The 21,562-nt window shown below is 40.0% G+C and overlaps 2 protein-coding genes across 5 annotated transcripts; one reads left to right on the top strand and one right to left on the bottom strand.

Moving 5' to 3' along the window:
* Positions 1-107: 107 nt before the first annotated feature.
* LOC117426182 (transmembrane emp24 domain-containing protein 2) lies at positions 108-5,142 on the bottom strand. Of its 2 annotated transcripts, XM_034043555.3 has the most exons (5): positions 4,782-5,142; positions 2,630-2,822; positions 1,792-1,812; positions 623-730; positions 108-246 (listed from the first exon to the last, which is right to left on the bottom strand). In XM_034043555.3, exons 1-5 carry the CDS (start codon positions 4,959-4,961, stop codon positions 122-124), a joined length of 627 nt encoding a protein of 208 aa, XP_033899446.1. In that variant the 5' UTR covers positions 4,962-5,142; the 3' UTR covers positions 108-121. The 2 variants fall into 2 exon arrangements, with proteins under 2 accessions (XP_033899446.1, XP_033899447.1); XM_034043556.3 differs by lacking the exon at positions 1,792-1,812 and having other exon boundaries at positions 4,782-5,132.
* A 606-nt stretch (positions 5,143-5,748) lies between these two features.
* LOC117426118 (RILP-like protein 1) lies at positions 5,749-21,313 on the top strand. Of its 3 annotated transcripts, XM_034043434.3 has the most exons (8): positions 6,079-6,903; positions 8,263-8,413; positions 9,603-9,721; positions 11,494-11,712; positions 14,077-14,246; positions 14,523-14,621; positions 17,452-17,539; positions 19,060-19,191. In XM_034043434.3, the coding sequence occupies exons 1-8, from the start codon at positions 6,544-6,546 to the stop codon at positions 19,063-19,065; spliced, it is 1,212 nt and encodes a 403-aa protein (XP_033899325.3). In that variant the 5' UTR covers positions 6,079-6,543; the 3' UTR covers positions 19,066-19,191. The 3 variants fall into 3 exon arrangements, with proteins under 3 accessions (XP_034781571.2, XP_033899325.3, XP_033899324.3); XM_034043433.3 differs by lacking the exon at positions 17,452-17,539 and having other exon boundaries at positions 6,181-6,903; positions 19,060-21,313; XM_034925680.2 differs by lacking the exons at positions 14,077-14,246; positions 14,523-14,621; positions 17,452-17,539; positions 19,060-19,191 and adding an exon at positions 13,108-14,048 and having other exon boundaries at positions 5,749-6,903.
* The last annotated feature ends 249 nt before the right edge of the window (positions 21,314-21,562 follow it).

The raw sequence follows: 21,562 nt of genomic DNA, 5'->3' as shown, positions 1-21,562 counted from the left end.
GTTGTGTAAAGGCTTTTGAAAGTCTAATAAACTCGGATGTCAAACCTGAAGTAATTGTTGTTGTTGTGACTAAAGATTTTGGTAAATTGTGAAATGTGTTAGAAACGTTTTTGTTTTGTTTTTACACAACTCTTCGCACTTCGAAAAACCTCTTCAGGTAATAAATCTGTCCAAGGGTCATCGCTACAAGTACCAAAGCTTCAAAGAATGACCAAAGAACCACTCTGCTGTTCGTGTTGTCGTTAACTGCAAGAGAAAACAACAGATTCATCCATCAGGCGCTTAAAAATAAAAACAGGCAACTAGCAGGGTTAGCAGTAAAGCCTCAGTTACTATTGGTTTGTTTATGAACAGATCAGAGATTTGGTTGAGAGTAGTATAGAAGAAACATTTGTTCATTTTGAACATCGTGTCAAGTAGATTACTGGTGTAAAAGGAATGGATGATAACATGTTATTAGATATAATCTTAAAATCAGTATTTCTCTTAGTCCTTTTGATCCAATTAAAAATTAATTAACAAAAATTCAATCAAATTGTGCTCCCCCCTCCCCATGATAATATAAATGTACTTGTATGACGGCTCTCCGAGATGCACAACAGATGTCCACACTACAACATACTTGCTCTGTGTATCCTCTCTCGGACCTCCATGTACTCCTGCTCATGCTTCACTGCAGTCATTGCCACAGCCAGCTCATTGATCATCTCTTCCAACTTGTTCTGGTGAGCTGCAGGAACAGTTCAAAACACTTCAAATTGATAAAGAGGACATGAAGACATTTTGAGTACACCTGAATAAACATGACATGCACAGCACTGGAAAATCCTCAGGCAAGTTAAGTGACAAAAAGAAAAAGAAAGGATTAGCATCACTCCTCGTCCTTTAAACACTGCAGCTTACACCGTTTAAAAATCAACTGCAAAATTATTCAATCTGAATGATGACCAAATGGAGGGCTTGTTTACTCTAGAGACTTACTAACACTTCATTCTAAATTGTGCTCAACAGTACCATGGTCTGTCGGATCACTTTAGCTCTGTGCTTTCGTCTTTTACTTCCTCGTACCAACTGCAAGATGCTGACAAACCACAAAAATCAAGCGCCTGTGCATTTAGTTTCCTGTTAGCAAAGCAAATGTTTGTTTTGCCTCGTCTTTTACCCACCAAATAAAACATTCTATCCCCTTTGCCCACGTTTTTTGATTTTAGTTTGTGTGAACTCTATGGGTTTCAAGAAGTTGCCCTGCCTTAACTTTGAAGAAACATATGATTTCTACAACAGATGCACAGATAGGATGGTTACATGGTACAATTCTAGACACAGTGAACAAAAGGGAATAACGAAACATCTTGTTTAGCACATCTTGCCTCCTCGAGGGGTGATCAAACACCAGACACTGCCAAAGAAACTAGGCTTTCAAGAGCACCTGTGATGTACACTGTGCCATATACCAGACTGATGCTATAGAACAGTTTAGTGACATGCTCTATATTTTTGTTACTTCAAATACATCTTCACAGGATGATGCGTTAGTATTAGAAAATATTAAATGCAATCAGTTTCAGATGTTAGAAGCATCTCAGAAGTGAATTAGCAATACAAACAGGGGTTAAAGGCAGCTTCTGTGGGAGTTTTTTTATTTTTTTCTGTTCAGCTTCTTGCCATCCACTGCTATATGATCAAGACATTTGGAACAGTCATAAGTCTGGATGCTACCCAATAATTGTAAGCTTCAGAAATCTGGGTAAAAACAAACCCGTTCTAAACCAAGCAAGAGAGCGGACATACCATCCCAGGTATCGCCACCGCCTGAGAGAGAGGGAGAGAGGAAGGGGAAAAGGAGCAAAGAGAAATGAAAATAAAATGTAATGGAGAAAAGGAATTCAGAATATCAAAGCAGAGAACAGATAGAAATGATAGGAATGAGTCTTATTAAATCCAGACTGAAACATGAACTACAGTGCCACTAGAAAAAAAAAAAAAAAAAAAAAAAAAAAAAAAAACTTAATATGCTTGCCACCTCCCACGCAAGTCCCTGACCCACAGAATAAACTCACGGAGGTGCCCAACTCAGCAAATTCTTTGGAGTTTACATTCTCTCATTTAATATCTTGATTACGTGAGCAATAGTATGAACAATTGTTTCTGGAAATTCCAAACAAAACCTACTCCTCTGGTGGCAGACTGTGAAGAGGACCTGGCTTATTATAGCTCTACAAGGAGCTCAGCGATACGATTTAAAACATAGGGATCTCAGATGATCCTCAAATAAATACAACTCTGCTATCTCTTAAGGGGACCCTTTTCAATTACAGAAAGCAGGCATGGATTCGAAAAGTTTCGTACAGCCTACAACACTCAACCTTTACTGATCTACTTATGCCGTCTTGATTTCTGCTTAAAAAAACATTAGTATAAAAAATGAGTGGAGCCTTTTCATGAACTGTTCTTCCGATAGCTCTAGAATACCTGCTTCAGACTGGCACTGAAACTGGAGCTGTACTAGGCTGTAGGCTTCCTTCTCTAGAGCTCGCAAGGTGCATGTTAACACTGTGTATTGAAACGTGTGTGTGTGGGGGGAACAGGATGGGGGACAGCCCCCTGAAAAAAGAGCTTTAAATCTCACCTTCCGTCTCCATGTCCTGCCCTTTCGGAGCCTCTCCAATGTCAATAGTGAACATCACAATCTTGGGTGTCATGGTTGACATTTTGTTGCTGAAGCAGAATTTGTACGTCCCGTCCATGTGGGCAGCAACCGAGTATTTCCCACTGGATTCCCGGTCTCCTTTATAAATCTGTTTACCGTCAGGCCCTGTAATCTACAGGCAGAGAGAACATTTGGAATAACTGCCATTCTTCATTATTATTGTAAAACAAAAGGATGCAAGTACACCTACTGCTTTACAACACCAGGTATGGAAAGACATCCTATTGCATAGTGGTTTCACTCATTCCAGGTCTTAGTACGAGCTTGATTAGCCACAGTGTATAGGCAGCACACTCAGGTGTGTCTTATTAAACTCCTAGTAAAAACAGGAATGGGTCAAAATGCCGTGCAATGGGAGTCTTATTTCCATTCCTGAATATTAGTGTGTACATTAATGCTCTAAATGACGACAGACAAAATAGTTGTCCTTAAACTCAACCCATTTCCACTATACTAGTATTTCCAGTAAGCTGTCCACAGTTTTCACTATCAGCTGCAGTAGCAACTGTGATGCCAAGGTAGCATTAACAATACATAACTTTGTTTAACTTAGGGAGATTTTAAGAGCACATTTAAAATTGGCCCCGAGTCTGGTTATATTAACTTGGTTCAAGGCATAATTTAGCTCCTTTGCAGGGATTTCTTTTGGTATTATTCTTGGGAAATAGATCGTTTTCTTTGCTAGATTCATTACAATTGTACAGTCCTTTGAAAGAAAACCATGCTTGCAGTGCAGGTTTCTATTACAATCTAAAACAGGCATATCTTCCTGAAGTGACAGCTTAGTGACAGTATATATGTTTAATAAAGCAACACTGGACTGGTATGTGCCAGCTAGAACACGGGCGTGCTAGATGCTGAGCGCCTGAGATTCTTTCAACTGTTTTGAAACCAGCGGATCAAGAACTACAATCCCTTTCACTTGCATTACTGCTACTTAGAGAAAGTATGAAAGAGGATGTATAAATATTAGCACACACAATATTAATTATGTTCCACAGTCTCTCCACCACTGATGCATTTTAAAAAATAAACAGCAGCTTACAGATCTATACACCTCTATAATATTCTGGCTTGTGAACCACAGGGTAAAAACACATTTGCCTGCAATACAAACCTTTGGATGCCACAATTTGGCAACAGGCAGGCAATACTTTTTATTGCAAAATGTAACTTTGTATGTAGAAATATTGTAAAGTGGTCAATTGTTTTTTAAACATATGTAAACTATGATGAAAGCTGTAATTTACTTAATTGGACTGTTTCAAACTTTCCAGAACAAACTGATTTTAATATACAAATAAATGACAACGTTATGGGTATAAAAAAAATTAAATTAAAAGGCTGAATTTGTGTTATTTTTATGTGGAACTAGATTTCAGCATGACTTTCTCTTTGTATTGCCTAGCCACATTTTGATGCAACCAAACATCTGTGGACATACTGGTACCTCACGCCAATAGAGCCACGTATGGTCTTCTCACACAATTCGATTTAAATCCCAGTATTTCTTTGTCAGATATAACTAGCCTTAAAATGACACTGGATAGCATGCACCTTCAATCTGGTTATGTTACCATTTAACAAGCACACTGTCGTCTCAAAACACCAACACGTTCATTGTGAGAAGACTACAATAAGCCACATCTGTTAGATTTATAGCGTTATGCCTATTGATTTTAATTCAAGAAGCAAACCGAGACTGTCTGACTTCACTGTGTTTAACCTATTTTAGGTCAGTCTTAAGCTGGACTTCAGACAATTAACATTGATTTTGCCTGTTAGTATTCCTTACAAACAGTATGGTAGGCAATTCAAGCCAGGTACAGTATAAGGCTTGCTGTCTCTCTGAAACGAACACCATGTTAGTTAACAAACTCCCAAACCATAACCTTCCTACAGGCTAATTTGCGATATTTTATATTTATTCCAATATTATTACTACGACTACTAATTGAGGCCTGTTTTTTCCACACCTATGTCGCCTGTGACATGTATCCAGCTCCGGCGACAGTGCATTTGTGGCGTGCAGTTTGACTAATGCTGATCTGTCACTCCGGTGCGGCCTCACCTCCACATCGATATCCAAGAAGCCTCCTTCCGCTACCTCAAACATGAGGCCCATCTTGGTACCGGAGTTGACCCGTTCAAAGAAGCACTCATCGGCGTGCGCGTCTATGCTAACAAAGTAACCGGACGCCGTGCTGGAGAAGAGGGCTAGAAGGGCAAGAACCTCTGACAAGGTAAACATCTTCTTTTTATTCCGCTATTACTGTTACTATACACAGAAAACGGAGAGTGGAAAGAGAGAGAGAAAGACGAAGCACCTAAGAAACCTCGGCCAACCACCGGATTACGGAGGTGGAGTTTGTGTTCCAGCAGGGAGACGGAGAGCACAGCTACCACTGCCACGTAACGACTTAAACGAAGCGCCACGAAGGACAAAACAGCTACGGCTACCCTTTTACAATACGCGATTTGCAAAATGTTCCATCAGTGCAAGCAGGTGTATACGTAAGAGTGAGTCAGTCACCGTTATGCCAGCGTGTTAAGAAGCTATAAACGTATACAAATTCTACAGGATTATTTTATACAAGGAGCATTTTATAAGCATTGTTTGTTCAGAATGTTTATACACATTATCTTAGGTTAAATAATGCTTTGAGAATAGAGAATACACTTACAACCCTCTCTGAGACCACAAACAGTTGAAAAAGGTTTATTAGAATGCAAACGTGATTCAGTCGATACAGATCCCTTAACAAAACAGCCCTTGAACAGGGACGATAGAAAACTCATGTTTCAGCGTTTGAATTAATAACGCCTACTTCAAATTGTTTAGGGGTTCAATTTGCACTGAACCCAAAATGATAAAGGGAGATGTGTGGCGATCGAGCACAACTATAGGCTGCGTAGACGTGGGATCTGCCTTCTCAGTGTAGAATAAAAGTTTTGCAAATGTTACCCAGGAGCGAAAGCTTCTAATGCAATGTAAATCAGGGCCACTCGTCGCTGTTAGTAAGGTGTGGGAATGCCAGTAATTAGGACTGGCTTTGTGTGGTGTAGTCGCGCATAATGACGTGATCATATGAGATCATGCAAAGTTGATGACAGTAGAAGAACAAGTAAAATCATTATATGAAAGTACTGAATTCTGTTGATCTGCATAAACATGAGCACCGCGATAAAGAGGCTTGAGACGTGCAGTACTAATTCCCCATTGCGGAATATAGTTTGCTAAGGCTGGATTATTTGAAACCTAATGCATTCTTTTTCAGTGAAATTGGGGTTATATCAGTGAAATTGGGGTTGCTTCTAAGGGTTTGCATTGCTTTGAAGGGATATGCAATTATCAAGTGAAATACAGAGCATTTTAAAACAGCTGCTACTGTAGAGTTAGTTTTAATTAATAATATAGAGGCAAGTACTGTAGCCATTAAAAAGATGCATGCATGCTAAACAAGCAACATAGACACCACGTATTTACATAGGTCTGGTAGGCACGCATACAGTATTTTCCAATACATTTTAACATGCACCGTGTTCTATTTATACACCAGCTCTCGAGCTGAGTCAATTTGGCCGAAACCACTTCTCTGCTGTCACTTTGGGATTGTGACATGCGCATTGCGCTCCTCCTGTTTAGTTGCAGAGTGAAGCACAGCAGATTTTGGATTGCAATGGAACCGTTCTGAGTGTGTTTCCCTCATCATAATAAACCTTCCATTTCTAATAAAATGGCAACAAGAAAAGGAGTAAATTTACCGTTAATAGAAGCCTGAAGTTCCACTTATAGGAATTTAGGGGTATTTAAAAACAAACAGAGGAAGCGTATGCACTGCCCTTTTGTTGTGGAGTGGAACTTTGTTCAGAAAAAAGAACTCTTGGGACAGGGAGAGCCAGCCATGGAAGATTTTGGATCCGCTCTAGAGAAGAACGCCGCGGAGCTGACAGTCATGGATGTGTATGACATCGCTGCCGTGGTGGGCCAGGAGTTTGAGCGGATTATAGACCAGCACGGCTGTGAGGCGCTGGCCAGGCTGATGCCCAAAGTAGTGCGGGTGCTGGAGATTCTGGAGGTGCTGGTGAGCCGAAACAACATCAACCCTGAAACCGAGGAGCTGCGGCTGGAACTGGACAGGCTGCGCCTGGAGAGGATGGACCGGATGGAAAAAGAGAGGAAGCACAAAAAGGTAGTTTTTTTTATATCTCAGTTTGCGGGGCGTTTTTCTAGTAAATTAATATGTGGAATATAACACAGCGTGGGAAGACAATTTGATCATTATTTATTTATAGGAGTTCTCTGTCCACGTATATTTCAGGGAACAAAGTTTATAGTTGCTGTAACCGCTGTCAATCTGGCAATGACATTTAACAGCACGGTGTATATTTGTCGTCATAAACTAATGCACAGTATTGTCTTTGTGGTGTCAGATGATCTATTAAAATTGGAAAAAGTAACACACACTGTTCACATTCCCCGAGGCAAATGTTGCAAAGTCAGAATGTGACTACTGGGCTAAATAAAGACGGAAGCTGAACAGTATTTTCCCTGTAATATGAATGAAACATAAACTGTTGCAATTATCATCATGTTGCTACTTTTAATTGTTATTCTTTTAGAAACGCCTAACATGTAGCAATTGAATGTGCACGCGCAACAGAAGAAATGAAGGACTTCAATATCCTGAAGACTGACACATATTTTCTCGCTTTTCTATGTTTTAACAGAAAAGGAAAGGAAAGGTTCAAAGATTGGCACATGCTTTTTTGTCCTTTGGTACAGGGATGGAAATAAGACTCCTATTGCATAGCAGTTTCACCCATTCCAGGTTTTACTTCAAGTTTAATTAGCCACAGTGTGTTTGTAACAAACTCCTAGTAAAACCAGGAATTGACCAAAGTGCTATGCAATGGAAGTCTTGTTTCCATCCCAGATATATTTGTTAAAAACTTGGTCCAGTTCTGTAAACTATTGAATACACTGACGCATAGGTTAATACAGTATTATTATTATTATTATTATTATTATTATTATTATTATTATTATTATTATTTATTTCTTAGCAGACGCCCTTATCCAGGGCGACTTACAATCGTAAGCAAATACATTTCAAGCGTTACAGTACAAGTAATAATACAATAAGAGCAAGATAAATACAATGGCTTTGGTTCAAGCAAGTACAAGTGTGACAAAATACAATTCAATAATACAGCAGATAACAGTGACAGTGATAGTTACATAGTACAGTATGTACAATAGAGTAGCTACTGTAATTTTCTGTATAATTTCATATCACCCCAATGTATGTGTGTGTGTGTATTTATATATATATATATATATATATATATATATATATATATATATATATATATATATATATATATATATAATTACATGGGATTGCTTTCAAATGTGTACCCATGCAAGTAGCTGTTGCTCTACCACATTTAAATGTGAAGGATGTATTAACAAAGCATTTGGTGGTGAAACGAATGGATGCCTTTTGGAGTTTGTGAAAGCCTGTGCCCCTTGCTTTGCTGTGCACCAGGAGCTGGAGCTGGTGGAGGATGTGTGGAGAGGGGAAGCCCAGGATCTGCTGACCCAGATCACACAGCTTCAGGAGGAGAACAAGAACCTCCTCACCAACCTCTCCCCCAGGGACGCCAGCATGACTGTGGAGGCCTTTCACAAGCAGGAAGGTAAAGAACAGCCAGAGGAGATGCCAGCAGCACATTTCAGACCCCCTCCCCCTCCCCCTCCCCCCTCCCACAATGTTTCTGACCATCCACACAGCAGACACCAGTACCAGACCCACGCACTGTCTATAAGTGGTCATCTATTGAACCGCCCACACACACACGCACACACACAATAGGTTTGTTAGTGCATAGTTGTGCGTTGCTAGGGATCATTATTGCGTCTGGTAAAGTGGATAGTCCTTGTGAAATTGAAGTGCGTGCTTTGAAATACAATGTGAAATTGGAACAGAGCTGTTTCGAGTGCAGGTTTCTACCTTATTATCTGGGGATGTGTTCGTTAATTGAAGCACTTGCATTTGTATTCTGATGTTAACCATGGTGCTGTATTCTCTTGACACGTGTGCTAGAATGGTGGTCATGTTTAGCATTGCAGTGCAAATGCATTTCTATGAGAATGATAACAGTAAGGACACCAGTGACCTCAATAGAAATGCATACTGATCAGACACATATAATGAACAGGATCTAGTTGTTTTTTAACTAAAATACTGCAGACGGTTGAGGAATAGGGAAGGTGTACCAAGGCAGTACCTGTGTTTGATCTGGAGGAGTGCTGGTCCTGTATATTGCATGGTATTTAGATCACGTTACAGTATTGTAATGTGTCATGTGAGCTCAATCACACGGCACAATAAAATATTTCAGTAGAGGTTGTGAACATGAAAAGGCAGAATGTGATCGTTTCTTTCCTTTTTCCTGCGTGACCTGCTGCAATGATCTAATTTTAAACACGCCCCCGGCTTTCAGACGTCAATATATCCAGTTAAACGCCTGGCATACTTCTCAAGGTTATTTTTATGCTGTTGGGCTCCAAACAAACCCTGTGGAAAATCCAAAACATAAATCTATATCAGGGTTCTAGAGCTCTGAGCATACCTAAGTAACTAACTACAAGTACTTGCCTGTTGTACTCTGCAGTATTTCTACTTGGATCCAATAATAATAATAATAATAATAATAATAATAATAATAAAGGTAGTTCTAAAATGTTTTTTCATGTCAATCGCAGAAAGTTGATTGGTATGCACTGGTATCAGATAAAGGCTGTTCTTTATCCTGGGAACACACTGGAGGTGACTGACCCTTCCAGGGGAGAAGGGGTTAACTGTGTCCTTGTTTTTTTGGGCAGGGATGTCAGAGAGGGAGAGGCAGGTGATGAAGAAACTGAAGGAAGTTGTGGACAAGCAAAGGGACGAGATCCGAGCAAAAGACAGAGAGCTGACTCTGAAGAATGAGGACATTGAGGCAGTAAGACCCCACTCATAAGAATGCGCACGCTGAATTGAGATTTACATGCAGATCGCCTCCCTAAGCAGCTGCCAAGGGGGGGTCAGTGCCTGTTTCTTCAATTCAAATTCTATTTTAAAATCAGCTCCCAGTTCCAATTCTCATTCCCTTTTAATGAATTCCAACACATCATTGATCACAATTGCAATGAGTAGCATTTTGTGAGTTCCTTTATTGTAAATATTTAACCACGTGTGCAGCGTACAGCGTGTTCCATAAGTATGTCATTACAACACAGAGTGACACTTGAGATGCTGTCCATGAATGTCTGGGAAGTTTGAGGATGGCTCTTTGGCACTGCAGTTCATGGCATGTGAAAGCTGCCAGGGTCAATTCTTGTTTTTCAATTCCTTTTTAAAATCATTTCCCAATTCCAATTCCAATCCCTTCGAAGGACTGATTTTAGAGAGATAATCATTGTGATTTTTGATGCCAATTTAATTGACTAACAGTGGCTTCAACTGAAGTAATTTGTTGCCACTGTGAGAAGCTCATTTTAACAGAACACTGCTAATTTGTATAAGGGCTGTTGTATAGGAACCGTTTATTAATACCCAATGTATTTATGCAACGTGCAGGAATACATATGTCATATACACATAATGTACAGTTAGTCTGAGATAGCAGTCCAGCTTTGGAATAACTGGGTAATATCTTGAATTTGAATTTGGAGATCAGAGATCAGAATATATGTTTTCATTTCTGGTGTGAAATTGCTAATACAGAATGTACTAATGAAACACAGTCCTTAATTAAAGAATCAATTGTTTCTAAAGAAAGTAAAGGGCAATGGTGTGTTTGAACAGCAGTTATTTACCTCATTATGTAATGCAGTTTGAATATAGTTTTAACTGGCGTGACTTTTTTTTTTTTTTAATTGCTTTGAAAGCAGTTCCCATGAAACCTGTACTGTGGTTCATTAGTACTTTACTGCAGATAGCCACTTGCAAGCTAATTGTGAGTTCCATCATGCATGAGGCTTGAAGGTGTTGCTGAAATGCATTCGTTTTGAAAAATAAATTGCATAATACCAAAATTGCTTTTGTTGAATGTCGCTGATGTTGCATTTATTGTATTAACAAAAAAAAGTAAATCATTATTAAGTGTTACATTTAAGCCTCTGAGTACGAACAGAATAGGCTCATATTGAAGTTTTCTAGTTAGGATTCTAATGCCACACGCAGATTGGATTATATGTCGGTTTAGGATCATTAAATTCCAATTAGTTACCATCTACCTATGAATAGCTCTACTGTTTGTTTTCAAACACACGCTGTCTTGAGGATGGTGTGCAAGCCAGAACGAAATATAGAAAGCTAGCTCTGGGAGCAGAATACACCGCTTGCTGAAGATATGTTCAGTGGCCCAGTCACTGTGTTCGTAACTGTACCATGTAACCTAACTATCTGCGTACCTGTTTTTATAAATCATATATGTTTTTAAAAAGTTTTTGGCAGGGAAACTTCTTGAAACCTGTAGAATTCACACAAAATGTTTTAAAATTCGATATCATTTATATATTTTAGGCTCTTGGGACCCTATTTTGAAACCAGACAATTTCAAGAGAGGAATCATTTTGGTTGTAAAAAAACTTGCAAGAAACCAACTGATCCTTCCTGCAGCGAAGTTGTTTCTTGCTCGTTTCATACAGTCACGGTTGCTTCACTGCTCTCTGAAGGTTTGCCTTTGCACCTGGTTTGAAGCAGAGCCGTCTCTCTCTCTCCCCTTTGCAGCTACAGCAGCAGCAGAACCGGCTGATGAAGATCAACCACGACCTGCGGCACAAGATCACGGTGGTGGAGGCGCAGGGCAAGGCGCTCATCGAGCAGAAGGTGGAGCTGGAGGCGTTCCTGCAGACTCACGAGCAGGAGATGAGCAAGCTGCGGACCGAGATCGGGAAACTGAGGGAGAAACTGCAGGGCGAGCCCAGCCACAACGGAGAGGAGCCCAAGGTAACGAGATCCGTCTCTCCTCACCTGGATCTGTCTGCCAGCAAGGGAGTGCTATTCAAGCAAACCTGGAGAAGCAGAAAAAAAGCAACATCAAAAAGTAGCTTTGTTTTATCATTCTTACATGGGATCTAATCTGGTATATCTTACGCTGATGTTATTTATAAAATAGCCTGATGTTGAAATGAAGTAGCCCCCTTGTCTAAAGTTGGTTGGTTTACTGTAGCGACTCCTACTTTGAAAATTAATAATGAAAATTGACGTGAGAGATTCTATAGGAATTTCACAATGTTAGATGTTCTGTGCTGAGAGTTAAACAGTTTCCCAACAGCAGCAGAAATTACCAAGGGGAAAATCTTGCTCTGAATCCTGGTTGGATCTTTTTAGTTTCTGATTTGAACAGATTAGTGCACGGTCACAGGAAGCTGAATCACCTTGCTAAATAGGATACGTAATAAAAATACTTAAGTATTGTTAGTTGAGTTTATGACTCGCTCCATTCCTGAAGACTCCTAATGAAAATATCTGACCACGTTCTGTTCTCAGATTAATGAAGGCTTTAATATCTTTGGTATTGTTTAAAGATTCTGCTGTGTCGGTCTAATCCATGTGTCTTTAAAAGCTATACAGGGACTGCTGAAGGTGGCTCAAAGTCCCTAGGTAACCACACTCTTATTCATGCACCGTGTGCCACAGCGTCAGAACAGGGTCATCAAAAAAATGATCTCATTTCAGGCAGAGGCATAGAATTCTTTACTCCATTGCTGTTACGGGACTAATTTGCATACATTTAAATCCTGCTCCTGAATCATGTCATTCTTTTAAATAGTCTGAAACTGGATTTTGCCCAAAGCCATTGAAGAACACATATTCTATCAGGTGTTTGGTAGCAGTATTGTATTGGTTGAGACAATGACCTGCTGTTCTGACAGAGCTGGTGCTTCAGTAAATATCCTGATTGCAGTAAATTTGACAGGAGGTGTAAATGTTTTGTTCCAAGTATAAATAAAATAAGCTTGGGAGAGGCAAGTAACATGCAGCCCCGCACACTGGTATACCAAGAGAGAAACATGCCTTTACAGAGGTTTACAGCACAGCTGCAGATGTGGGCCAGTCCACTGGATATACAAGTCTTTTGCATTTAAACATGTCAGTGGGTGAATATTGCAATTGCACCATCATTTAGGGTGAATTTAAAAGGAAAGTCGGATCCCAGTTACATTCACCCGCCCCTAGTAACCTGTTCCATGTGACTCGGAGATCTGCTGTCTTCTCCCACGCGGGATACAGTGAATTATATCTGAAGACCCCTTTTATACTTACCCTTCATTAGATGTTCTGAGCAGTTCAGACTGTGTATGAATAATCTCAGGGTTGTGTTATTCCCATGACTTCTAGATTGAACTGCTTCCTCCGTCTGAGCCGTTTGAGCGGCTGGCTCTATTCCCACGGCTTGTCAGTGTGGAAAACGAGGAAGAGGAGGAGGAGGAGGAGGAGGAGGAGGTGTTCTGGGTAAACCGTGTTCTGTGTGTTTTGCAGAAATGCCTGGACCTCAAAACGAACACAAAAACAACAGCTTGTATTTAGAGGATATTTCTACAGAATATCCATTAATTAACTGACTGCAGGGATAAAAATAAGAGTCCTGTTGCATAGCAGTTTCACCTATTCCAGGTTTTACTACAAGCTTGTTTAGCCCCAGTGTATAGGTAACAAACTCAGCGATGTCTTATTAAACTCACAGTACTGCAATGCAATGGGAGTCTTATTTCCACCCCGGGACTGGTGTGTTTTTAAAAGCGTTTGCTGTTGTTTCTCCGTTGCTGTTCCAATGCAGTGTCTCAATGGATCTGCTTGTGTTTGTGGACTTGTCGGCCTGGAGTTTTTTTTGTCTTAAACGGTTTGCTGGTGGTTGAGTTTTTGTTTTGTTCCAACTAACTGCTTCGTTCAGCTTTCCTTGCAAGCTAAACTAAACAGGAAAACTTGAACTGTTATAAACTAACATATAACATTTGCAGTTCTACCTTGTTATACAGCTGTGACGTGGTGGAGGCTGGGTGCAAACTGGCGACCCCGCACACCGCAAGCGTCTTAACCACCATGCAAAAGAGCCGGGCTCGTCTGCATTCGTGGTTTCAGAGCTTTTAACCTCATCTCACCAACAGGACAGAACCCGTAACGGCAGAGCCTCTTACAACACTGCCCCTTACGTTTAGACTGCTCCCGTTTGCCCCATAATGCCATTGGACTAGCACAAATGGCACGCCCTAACCTGCAGGGGGAGTCGCGTATAAATTAGAGATGTTAACTATCCAGTACCAGGGGGCAAAAGAGACGTAATAAAGAGACTATTTCTCTGCGTCGCAGGCGGAATCTATCATCGAAGAGGAATCTGCTTCAGAGAAAATGGCCTCAGAGTTGAAAGACCCAAACCGCCCACGCTTCACCCTGCAAGAGCTTCGGGACGTGCTGCACGAGAGGAATGAGCTGAAAGCAAAGGTGTTCCTGTTGCAAGAGGAGCTGGCCTATTACAAAAGGTAGGCAACGTTCCTGTTGGTTTTATAACTGAGCTCAAATCGATTTCAGAATTTCACTCGTTTGTCTTTTACAGCAGTTTTATACAGTATAGAATGTATTTATATTAGAATTCTATGTGCTCTAAACATACTACTGGTGTTTAAGGCAGGGGTCTATTGCAGGTTTGAAATGGGGACTTTCTTCAAATTGTGCAACATTTGTAAGAAGTGACGCTGTTATGACGGGTATAATTGAAATCCTGATCTGGACCGCTGCTTTCTTGTTTTATGTAATAGCGAGGAAATAGAGGAGGAGACGGGCCCCCCCACTCCGACCCCCCCACCAGTCCTGCACTCCAGACCAGCGACCCAGCCCGAGTCCGGTATCAAAAGACTGTAAGTACTGTTGGGCCGGTCCATTTGTTTGTAGCTGTATTGAAAATGGACAGTGGCACCCTACTGACAGCATGTGTGCAACGAGGGAAAATATAACAGGCTGATGAGCTGTGACAATAATAATACTAAAACTCATTCAAGGTTTAATACGGCTGGATTACATGGTGGATCTAGAATACAGTGGTGGTTCTAGAATATCATAACCCATATTTTTAAAGACCCAAATGCAGAAAAAGGGATTGACATGCAGAGTCAGAGATGCTGTATTTCATGCTGTACACAGCAGCCGCTGTTTAGATCAATTGAATAGAGCCAACATGGTTTCATAATTCACAGTCAGTGGGATATGTCACTAATCACTGGACATTATAAATGAGGTCGCTGTTTACTGTATCCATTTCCTATGAGATTTGTAAACCATGAGACCCAAAGCCTGGTGCATTAGTGTTTCCTTATTTAATGAATGGGTATGGCTAAGTCACCGAAGTGAAACAACCACGGCACAAAGTACAATGAATGGAAAATCAATTATGTTTTAAATCTGTTTATTTAGGGAATCCTTTACTTAAAAATAAGACTCCAGTTGCATAGCAGTTTCACCCATTCAGGGTTTTACTATATGCTTGATTTGACAGTGTGTAGGTAACAAGCTCAGGCTAGTCTTATTTAACTTGTAGAAAACCAGGAATGGATCCAGATGCTATGCAATGGGAGTCTTATTTCCATCCCTGTATCAAACTTAGCAATATGGGGTCGTTTTGAACTGGGCAGTTTGCCTCCTCATTCTGTTAGATTTGAATGAATGCAAGGTAAATTCCAAAATGTAATTCACCAGGTAGTGTTAAATACAAACAAGTTATTCAAAGCTAGATCTTTAAACATGTGCTGTGTAAATGTGTATACTCTGTGTACATGTTGTAATGAATATAAATTCAATTCACTCTTCCATATTTATTATAGATTTTATTGTGTACAAACATAACATGTTGGAGGATCGCACAGTTTACACAACATTTTCCCCAAAACTTTTTTTTTTTTTTAATGATCTCCTGCAATCTGCTGATCAGATCCCTCCCTATCTGTGATGCAATGAAGTGTCCTTCGTTCTTCTCTCTTTCCCTTAGTGTTGAATGCCATCTTAAACACAGTCATTTGCTTCTTTGTACTTCGTGGTCTGTCTGCCTTCTCTTCCTTGTGATGTTATTTCAGGTAATATAAAGGAATGGCTGTCCTTGCTTGTGAACCCCGTGACAGCTCTGTGGTTGTTGTCCGGTTGACAGCCTATGCATGCCTTGACTGTCTCATACTGCTGCATGTAACACCATCCATGTTCTCATAGCGGTCACCAGCAAAGCGACTCCACTGTCAAAAACCAGATCAAAGGGCTTGAACTGATCCTGCCATCTGTGCAAAGTGGATTTCAAAACTGGGGACCAATTGTCATGTATATCTAGAGAACAGCTTATCTTATGATGAAACGATGATTCTTGACCCCCACTAATTAACATTTTACAGAAAGTACCCAAATCTCTGGTACTTGCACATTAGGTTCCTATACAGGATACCAACCTTTCTAAAATGTATGAAAACTATTTTTAAAACTGTGGGGCATCACACTTTCAAGCACAAATTACAGAACCACAGCGTCCGATACGTCCATTGTGAATTCTCTGCAATACTGACTTTGAGGAACGGGATGGTTCGTCTGCAGAGCAGTACACTTTGGAGAATTTCCTACGCTTCGAGTTGGAGCTGGCAGAGGATTCGTTATAGAGAGCTCCAAATTCTAGAGGCTGCTGCTGCCCTAGTTTCTAACAACCTGGCAGAACAACAATGAATGAAACATGGCTCCATGATTGAATGATCAGGAGCACGGCCGAGCTTTGAAAGAGGGCTGCACACTCGACGCATATCCTGTCACGTTTTTTTTTTGGTTTTTTTTTTGCAAAAATGCATCACAGGAGATAAGGCAGACACTTGATATTAATGTGAATTTTAGTTTGCCTAAAAATGATATTTTTTTTCCTTCTCTTTTTGCACTAGTTTAGGCATTCTAGTTTGGTAACTTTTCCCTTCGTAAATGGCTTGTGTTTATTTTGTATACATTTAAACTTGTTAACCAGCGTGCCTTCAACTTGATCCATTCTTCTTTTGGTCTTCTTTGCTGCTATAATCATTGTGTACAGTTTCAGTATTCAATATTCTCCAACATGGTATTTGCTGACTACAAACAATAGCTTCTCTGCACCATCAGGGATTACCTATTCAGTACACATATGCACATATATCATGCATGAAAATGTATTTTTATATTGTATTACTAAAAAAACTAATACTACTAAAAGAGAGCTGACGTTCGCTATAAGCAAAGCTTTTTCTGCAACATCAGAGTGAGTTCAGAAGCAAACTTGTTAAAGTGTAATTAAACATTAGAACCTAAAGGATATGCAAAAGAATTACAAGCTGCTGTTCTAGGCTGATTGAACTCTTGTCAAAATCTGTCATTATTGGGGTGTCAGGAGCACGCAGCGAATTTAAAGTTCAAACCTATTCTGATGACGTTTGTAGAATACAAACGGGGAAATACAGGGGGAAATATTTTTTAAATGTGATTACTTTAGAGGATATATATATATATATATATATATATATATATATATATAAAGTATTCAGGCATCCATTCAGTTCCATAAGGCATGCCTTTTATGCTCCTATACTCTGTAAACATGGTTTTCTTGAGAACATTGAACAAGGCATAACCTCCCTGTGCTGTACATCTGCGTTCCTCTACCAGCTGCTCATTTCTCTGTGTCTGTACCTCTCCGAGCAGGATCTTTACCGCCATAATGCCCATGGTGGCAGCTGGATTGATTCCAGATGATCCCACATTACAGCCAATCAGAAGACTTGTTTCCTTTGTACGATATCATCTTTTTTATTTCTCTTTGTCACTTTTCAATGTGTCCTATTCATCCTGCCTGCATGGAACTCGCATGCGCGCATGTCCACGCCTAATTCAGATTTGCATTCTGATTAGCTGACTGTGGGATCTGCTCTATTGTTTTGTATATGTGTTTATATCAAAATGTGCATATCAGCCAGTCAGAATGCCCCTTCACCAACCTGTGCTGCTGTACTCAAATCTTACTTTAATCTTTCATCACCCATTACCTGCATCTGCGTTTTGGTGTATGCTTGCTAACACCACACATCACATCTCATTTTCCTACTAAAGTAGCTGGAACCTGTGAAGAATGTTGCAATGGTTCTCTAACTGTGATCTTCCCTGACCAGTTCCTGGTGTAATTAAATCAATTTAATACAAATGCGTGATTGTTGTTTGCAGGGTTGGGGTCAATTCCTGTTTTTCAATTCCAATTTTTATTCTTTTTTTTTATTTAGTTTGTCCAATTATTATTTTGCCCCACAGATTTTCTCCCCATTTAGAATACCCAAAGGCTTTTCCCCTCCTCACAGCAATTCCTACACGGCTCGGAGACCCAAAGGTTCAGTGGGTGTCCTCCGATCCCAGAACCAAGCCTGCTTCCTTTTTCACCCAGGAACTCGAGAGCGGACGTCAGCGAGCTACTGACCTCCGGAGGACAAGCCCAGCCCTGCAGGTGTCCGCTCTGAGCTCCCTGGGCGCCTGGCCAGCAGGGTTCACTGTAGCGCAATGAGGAGAGACCGTCCCTTCTAGTTTTGCCTCCCTAGCCCACGGAAGCGCCAGAGCCAATGCGACACTCCCTTCGGAGTCCCCGGTGAAGACCGGCGTACTTCTCACAGCCAGGACGCGAGCCTGCGCTGTGTGACTCTACCAGGCTGGGAACTGATTTTAGAGAGGAATTGGAAATGGAGCAGGAATTCACCCCGATCCTAGTTGTTTCTGTTTTTTCTATGAACAACAAAGTCCTCACTGGGTGCTGCTTACTCCTAATGCATGGCCAGTGCAGCAATAGTATGCCAGTATGGGTTTAGCATTTCACTTTTCAGCATGTATCACCGTTTTGGTGGGAGTTAAGTTTGTTTTATTTAGTTTGTGGGTCACATTAGTAGTATTTGGTGGATCTTATATTTATTCTATGTTTGTACACCCAATCCTAAAATCTAAAACTAAAGTAAAGAAGTCTAGCTTCCAAATCTTTCAGCACAAAACATCTCTTGCTGCATTCAAGCTAAATGGGCAGACTATATAGATAGTACTGTTCTATGTAGCCAACTAACATTACTTTAAATTGCCTCATAGAGACTGACGTTATACTAGTTCTACTGCCCTGCAGTTCTGCTCTGCTTTGAAGCATAATCTCTAAATTGATATTAATTATTACTAGCAATCAAATACAAAAATGTTTTAAATATTTACCAGTTTTTCCACAATTATAAATTGATAAGTAGCTGAAATGTACACATCCATGACATTATTTTTCTCCTGTTTTCAAAGGTTTAGTTTCTTCTCACGGGACAAAAAACGCAATTTGCAGAGAAACGTGCGGTTTGAAGACACGTTCAGTGCGTGGGCAGATAAAGAGGACGCCTACACCGAACAAGGGCAAGAAGCTTTGCAGCATCTCTGATTGAGTGCATTCGTTAACCTGGACTAAGAAGCAGCACAGTATGAATGCTACTGGCCAATACAAAATGTGACTATGAAAATTATAATAAAAAAAAAGAAACTGTCAAGATCTAAAGGGAACAGGTCTCAGTTAACAAGCCTCTCTCTCTTCTGGCTACTATGGATGATCCAATACCAACACCTCGGTCCAGTTTGTCCCCCGTAAAAAAAAATTGTTTATCATTCAAGTCACAGAATTTGGTCGGACACATTTCACCAGCCATGATGAGTGGCAGCGGCTAAACCTTTAAATGTGATTTAAAAGAGACGCTAGAAAGTTGCTTGAAACTGCACACATAGTAAAAATGCTTGGTTTATCTAAGGATTAAAATGCATTAATTTAGTGTTTTATGGTTGTCCAACGCCCACTATACACAGTGGAACTAATCACACTTCACATGCGGAGAAGTAACCATGTATAAGAACATAAGAAAAGTTTGGGAATGAGAAAAGGTCATTCGGGCTTGCATGCAAGACAGGCAGACAGTGTATGTTTTTGCAACAAATTAGGGACATATCTTTTGACAGGTTACTGGAATCGTAGAACGTTCATCTAATGAGCTGAGGTTCTGGAATCCTGCAAGAACCGAGTCATGTGACTGCTCCAAACGGTACACCCATGGAATATATAACACCATATGATGAAATTGATCTGAAATACCAGACATGCGTTTACGACGAGACTGTAAACAGGTACCAGCACAAGACCGACTTCATGAAGCAAACTTTAGAAAATGCAAAAGAAAACAACACGTGGAGTTATAAGTGCTGCACTCAGGAAAAAAAGATTGTTTTAATTCAATTTGAACACGACAAACAAATAAACCCAGAAGTAAGTAATGAATAGTCTTGTAGAAAAATAGTTTGTGGAACAAAGCAAGTGGAGGGGATTATACCCTAAGATTGGAGTGTAGGTGCCAGAGACCTGTGGTAATGGTTGGATTCACATAGAAAGTGAGATTGACAATGGAGTGACAGTTGCTGCAAAGTGTGGCACAAAACAATAGATGAAAGAGAATGAGGTGAGAGTTTCAGAACAGAACCAAGACAGTAACAAAGAGAAAGGCAGTGAGGCAAAGGCAGACGTGTTAATGAAGTGTTACATTGTTAAAAAACCAAATGAAATCAGAAACCTTTACTTAACCCGATTAGAAAAAGTTTCAGCCTGTTTTGCATTTGGGGTGCATCATTAAAACTAGTTAATTGGTAGACATACCTAGAATCGCTCCCGAGTTCACCTGGACACTCCAAATCATCAGCATCCCCTCATTCACCAGCAAGCTCCAGAAATAATGTCTGCAAAAGTTACTTTGCAATTCCGAGAAATAATGAAGGGAGTTATGAAATGATCCCTGCTCAATAGGGCTTGGAGAACACCGTAAAACAGTATTATGAAATTGTGAACAAAAAAACAAAACAAAAAAGCTATTAACTTGGTCTTCTAAGACCTGGCTAATTGTTTTGCTTTCTATTTTTTATAAATTGTATTACATAAATATGATTACTCTCAATGTATATGTTGGCATAGTCCTATGAAGAGGGATAGCACAGTTTTTTTTTTAATTGCTTTACTGTAAAACTGAATTAGGTTGAAGCACTTCCCCTAGACTCTTCACCTGTGCTGTATATCCAAGCTAATCTTAATGAGCTCTGTTGTGCACCACAGAAGAGCTGAACCTGTCTTCAGCACGTGTTCTTCTGATCAACCCAGGAAACACATAAGGAATTAAAAATGCCTGGATTGTGTTAAATAAAGGGATAACAGTCATTTAAATTCTGAAACAGGGAAAAAAGATTGCGTTTTGCCCTTGCTTTTCAGCCTCAAGGAGCACAATATTGTACAGCTGTAGTCTTGTTAATGCCTGGCATCCCATAAAAAATAAAAAAACAAATAAAAAAAAACCATTTCATGGCAATTTATTAAATTACCACTTTACTGTAAAGGCACTAGCTTTTCATCTTACCTTTCAGAGGCGTTTTTGTATTGTAGATATTAGTTATTCAAAAGGTGATTTTTTTTCCAAATCAATAATGCAGTATTGACTCAAGATACGCCTGCTTAATAAAGTACTTATAATCCTTTCATACTTCTGGTTGTGCTTTTTGTTAAGAGTTTAAATTGTAAGCAGGAAGTGTACAGTATAGGCCACTTGATTTCATCTTCTGTATTTCTTCATGGTCTTCTCTATATGCAATGAAATCTTGTACACACACAGAGCCTTACACTCAAGGGCATGTTCCTGTCAGTTCTTATGATGGATTTTCTGATCTGATACCAACATTCCAAGCATGCTAAAGTTTAAACATTTAAGAAAATACATAGAGACTAACA

Source organism: Acipenser ruthenus, chromosome 11 (assembly GCF_902713425.1).
Source record: "Acipenser ruthenus chromosome 11, fAciRut3.2 maternal haplotype, whole genome shotgun sequence".
NCBI classification, from domain to species: domain Eukaryota; kingdom Metazoa; phylum Chordata; class Actinopteri; order Acipenseriformes; family Acipenseridae; genus Acipenser; species Acipenser ruthenus.
This window is presented reverse-complemented; position numbering and strand designations above follow the sequence as displayed.

Excerpts from the sequence above, each read along its gene's own strand:
- LOC117426182 (XM_034043555.3), bottom strand. The coding sequence starts at position 4,961 with ATGTTTACCTTGTCAGAGGTTCTTGCCCTTCTAGCCCTCTTCTCCAGC. Across the intron at positions 2,823-4,781 it reads TCTTGGATATCGATGTGGAG|ATTACAGGGCCTGACGGTAA; the intron begins GTGAGGCCGCAC and ends CTCTGCCTGTAG. Across the intron at positions 247-622 it reads AGAGAGGATACACAGAGCAA|TTAACGACAACACGAACAGC; the intron begins GTATGTTGTAGT and ends TTTCTCTTGCAG.
- LOC117426118 (XM_034043433.3), top strand. The coding sequence starts at position 6,544 with ATGCACTGCCCTTTTGTTGTGGAGTGGAACTTTGTTCAGAAAAAAGAA. Across the intron at positions 11,713-14,076 it reads ACAACGGAGAGGAGCCCAAG|GCGGAATCTATCATCGAAGA; the intron begins GTAACGAGATCC and ends TCTGCGTCGCAG. Across the intron at positions 14,622-19,059 it reads GAGTCCGGTATCAAAAGACT|GTTTAGTTTCTTCTCACGGG; the intron begins GTAAGTACTGTT and ends CTGTTTTCAAAG.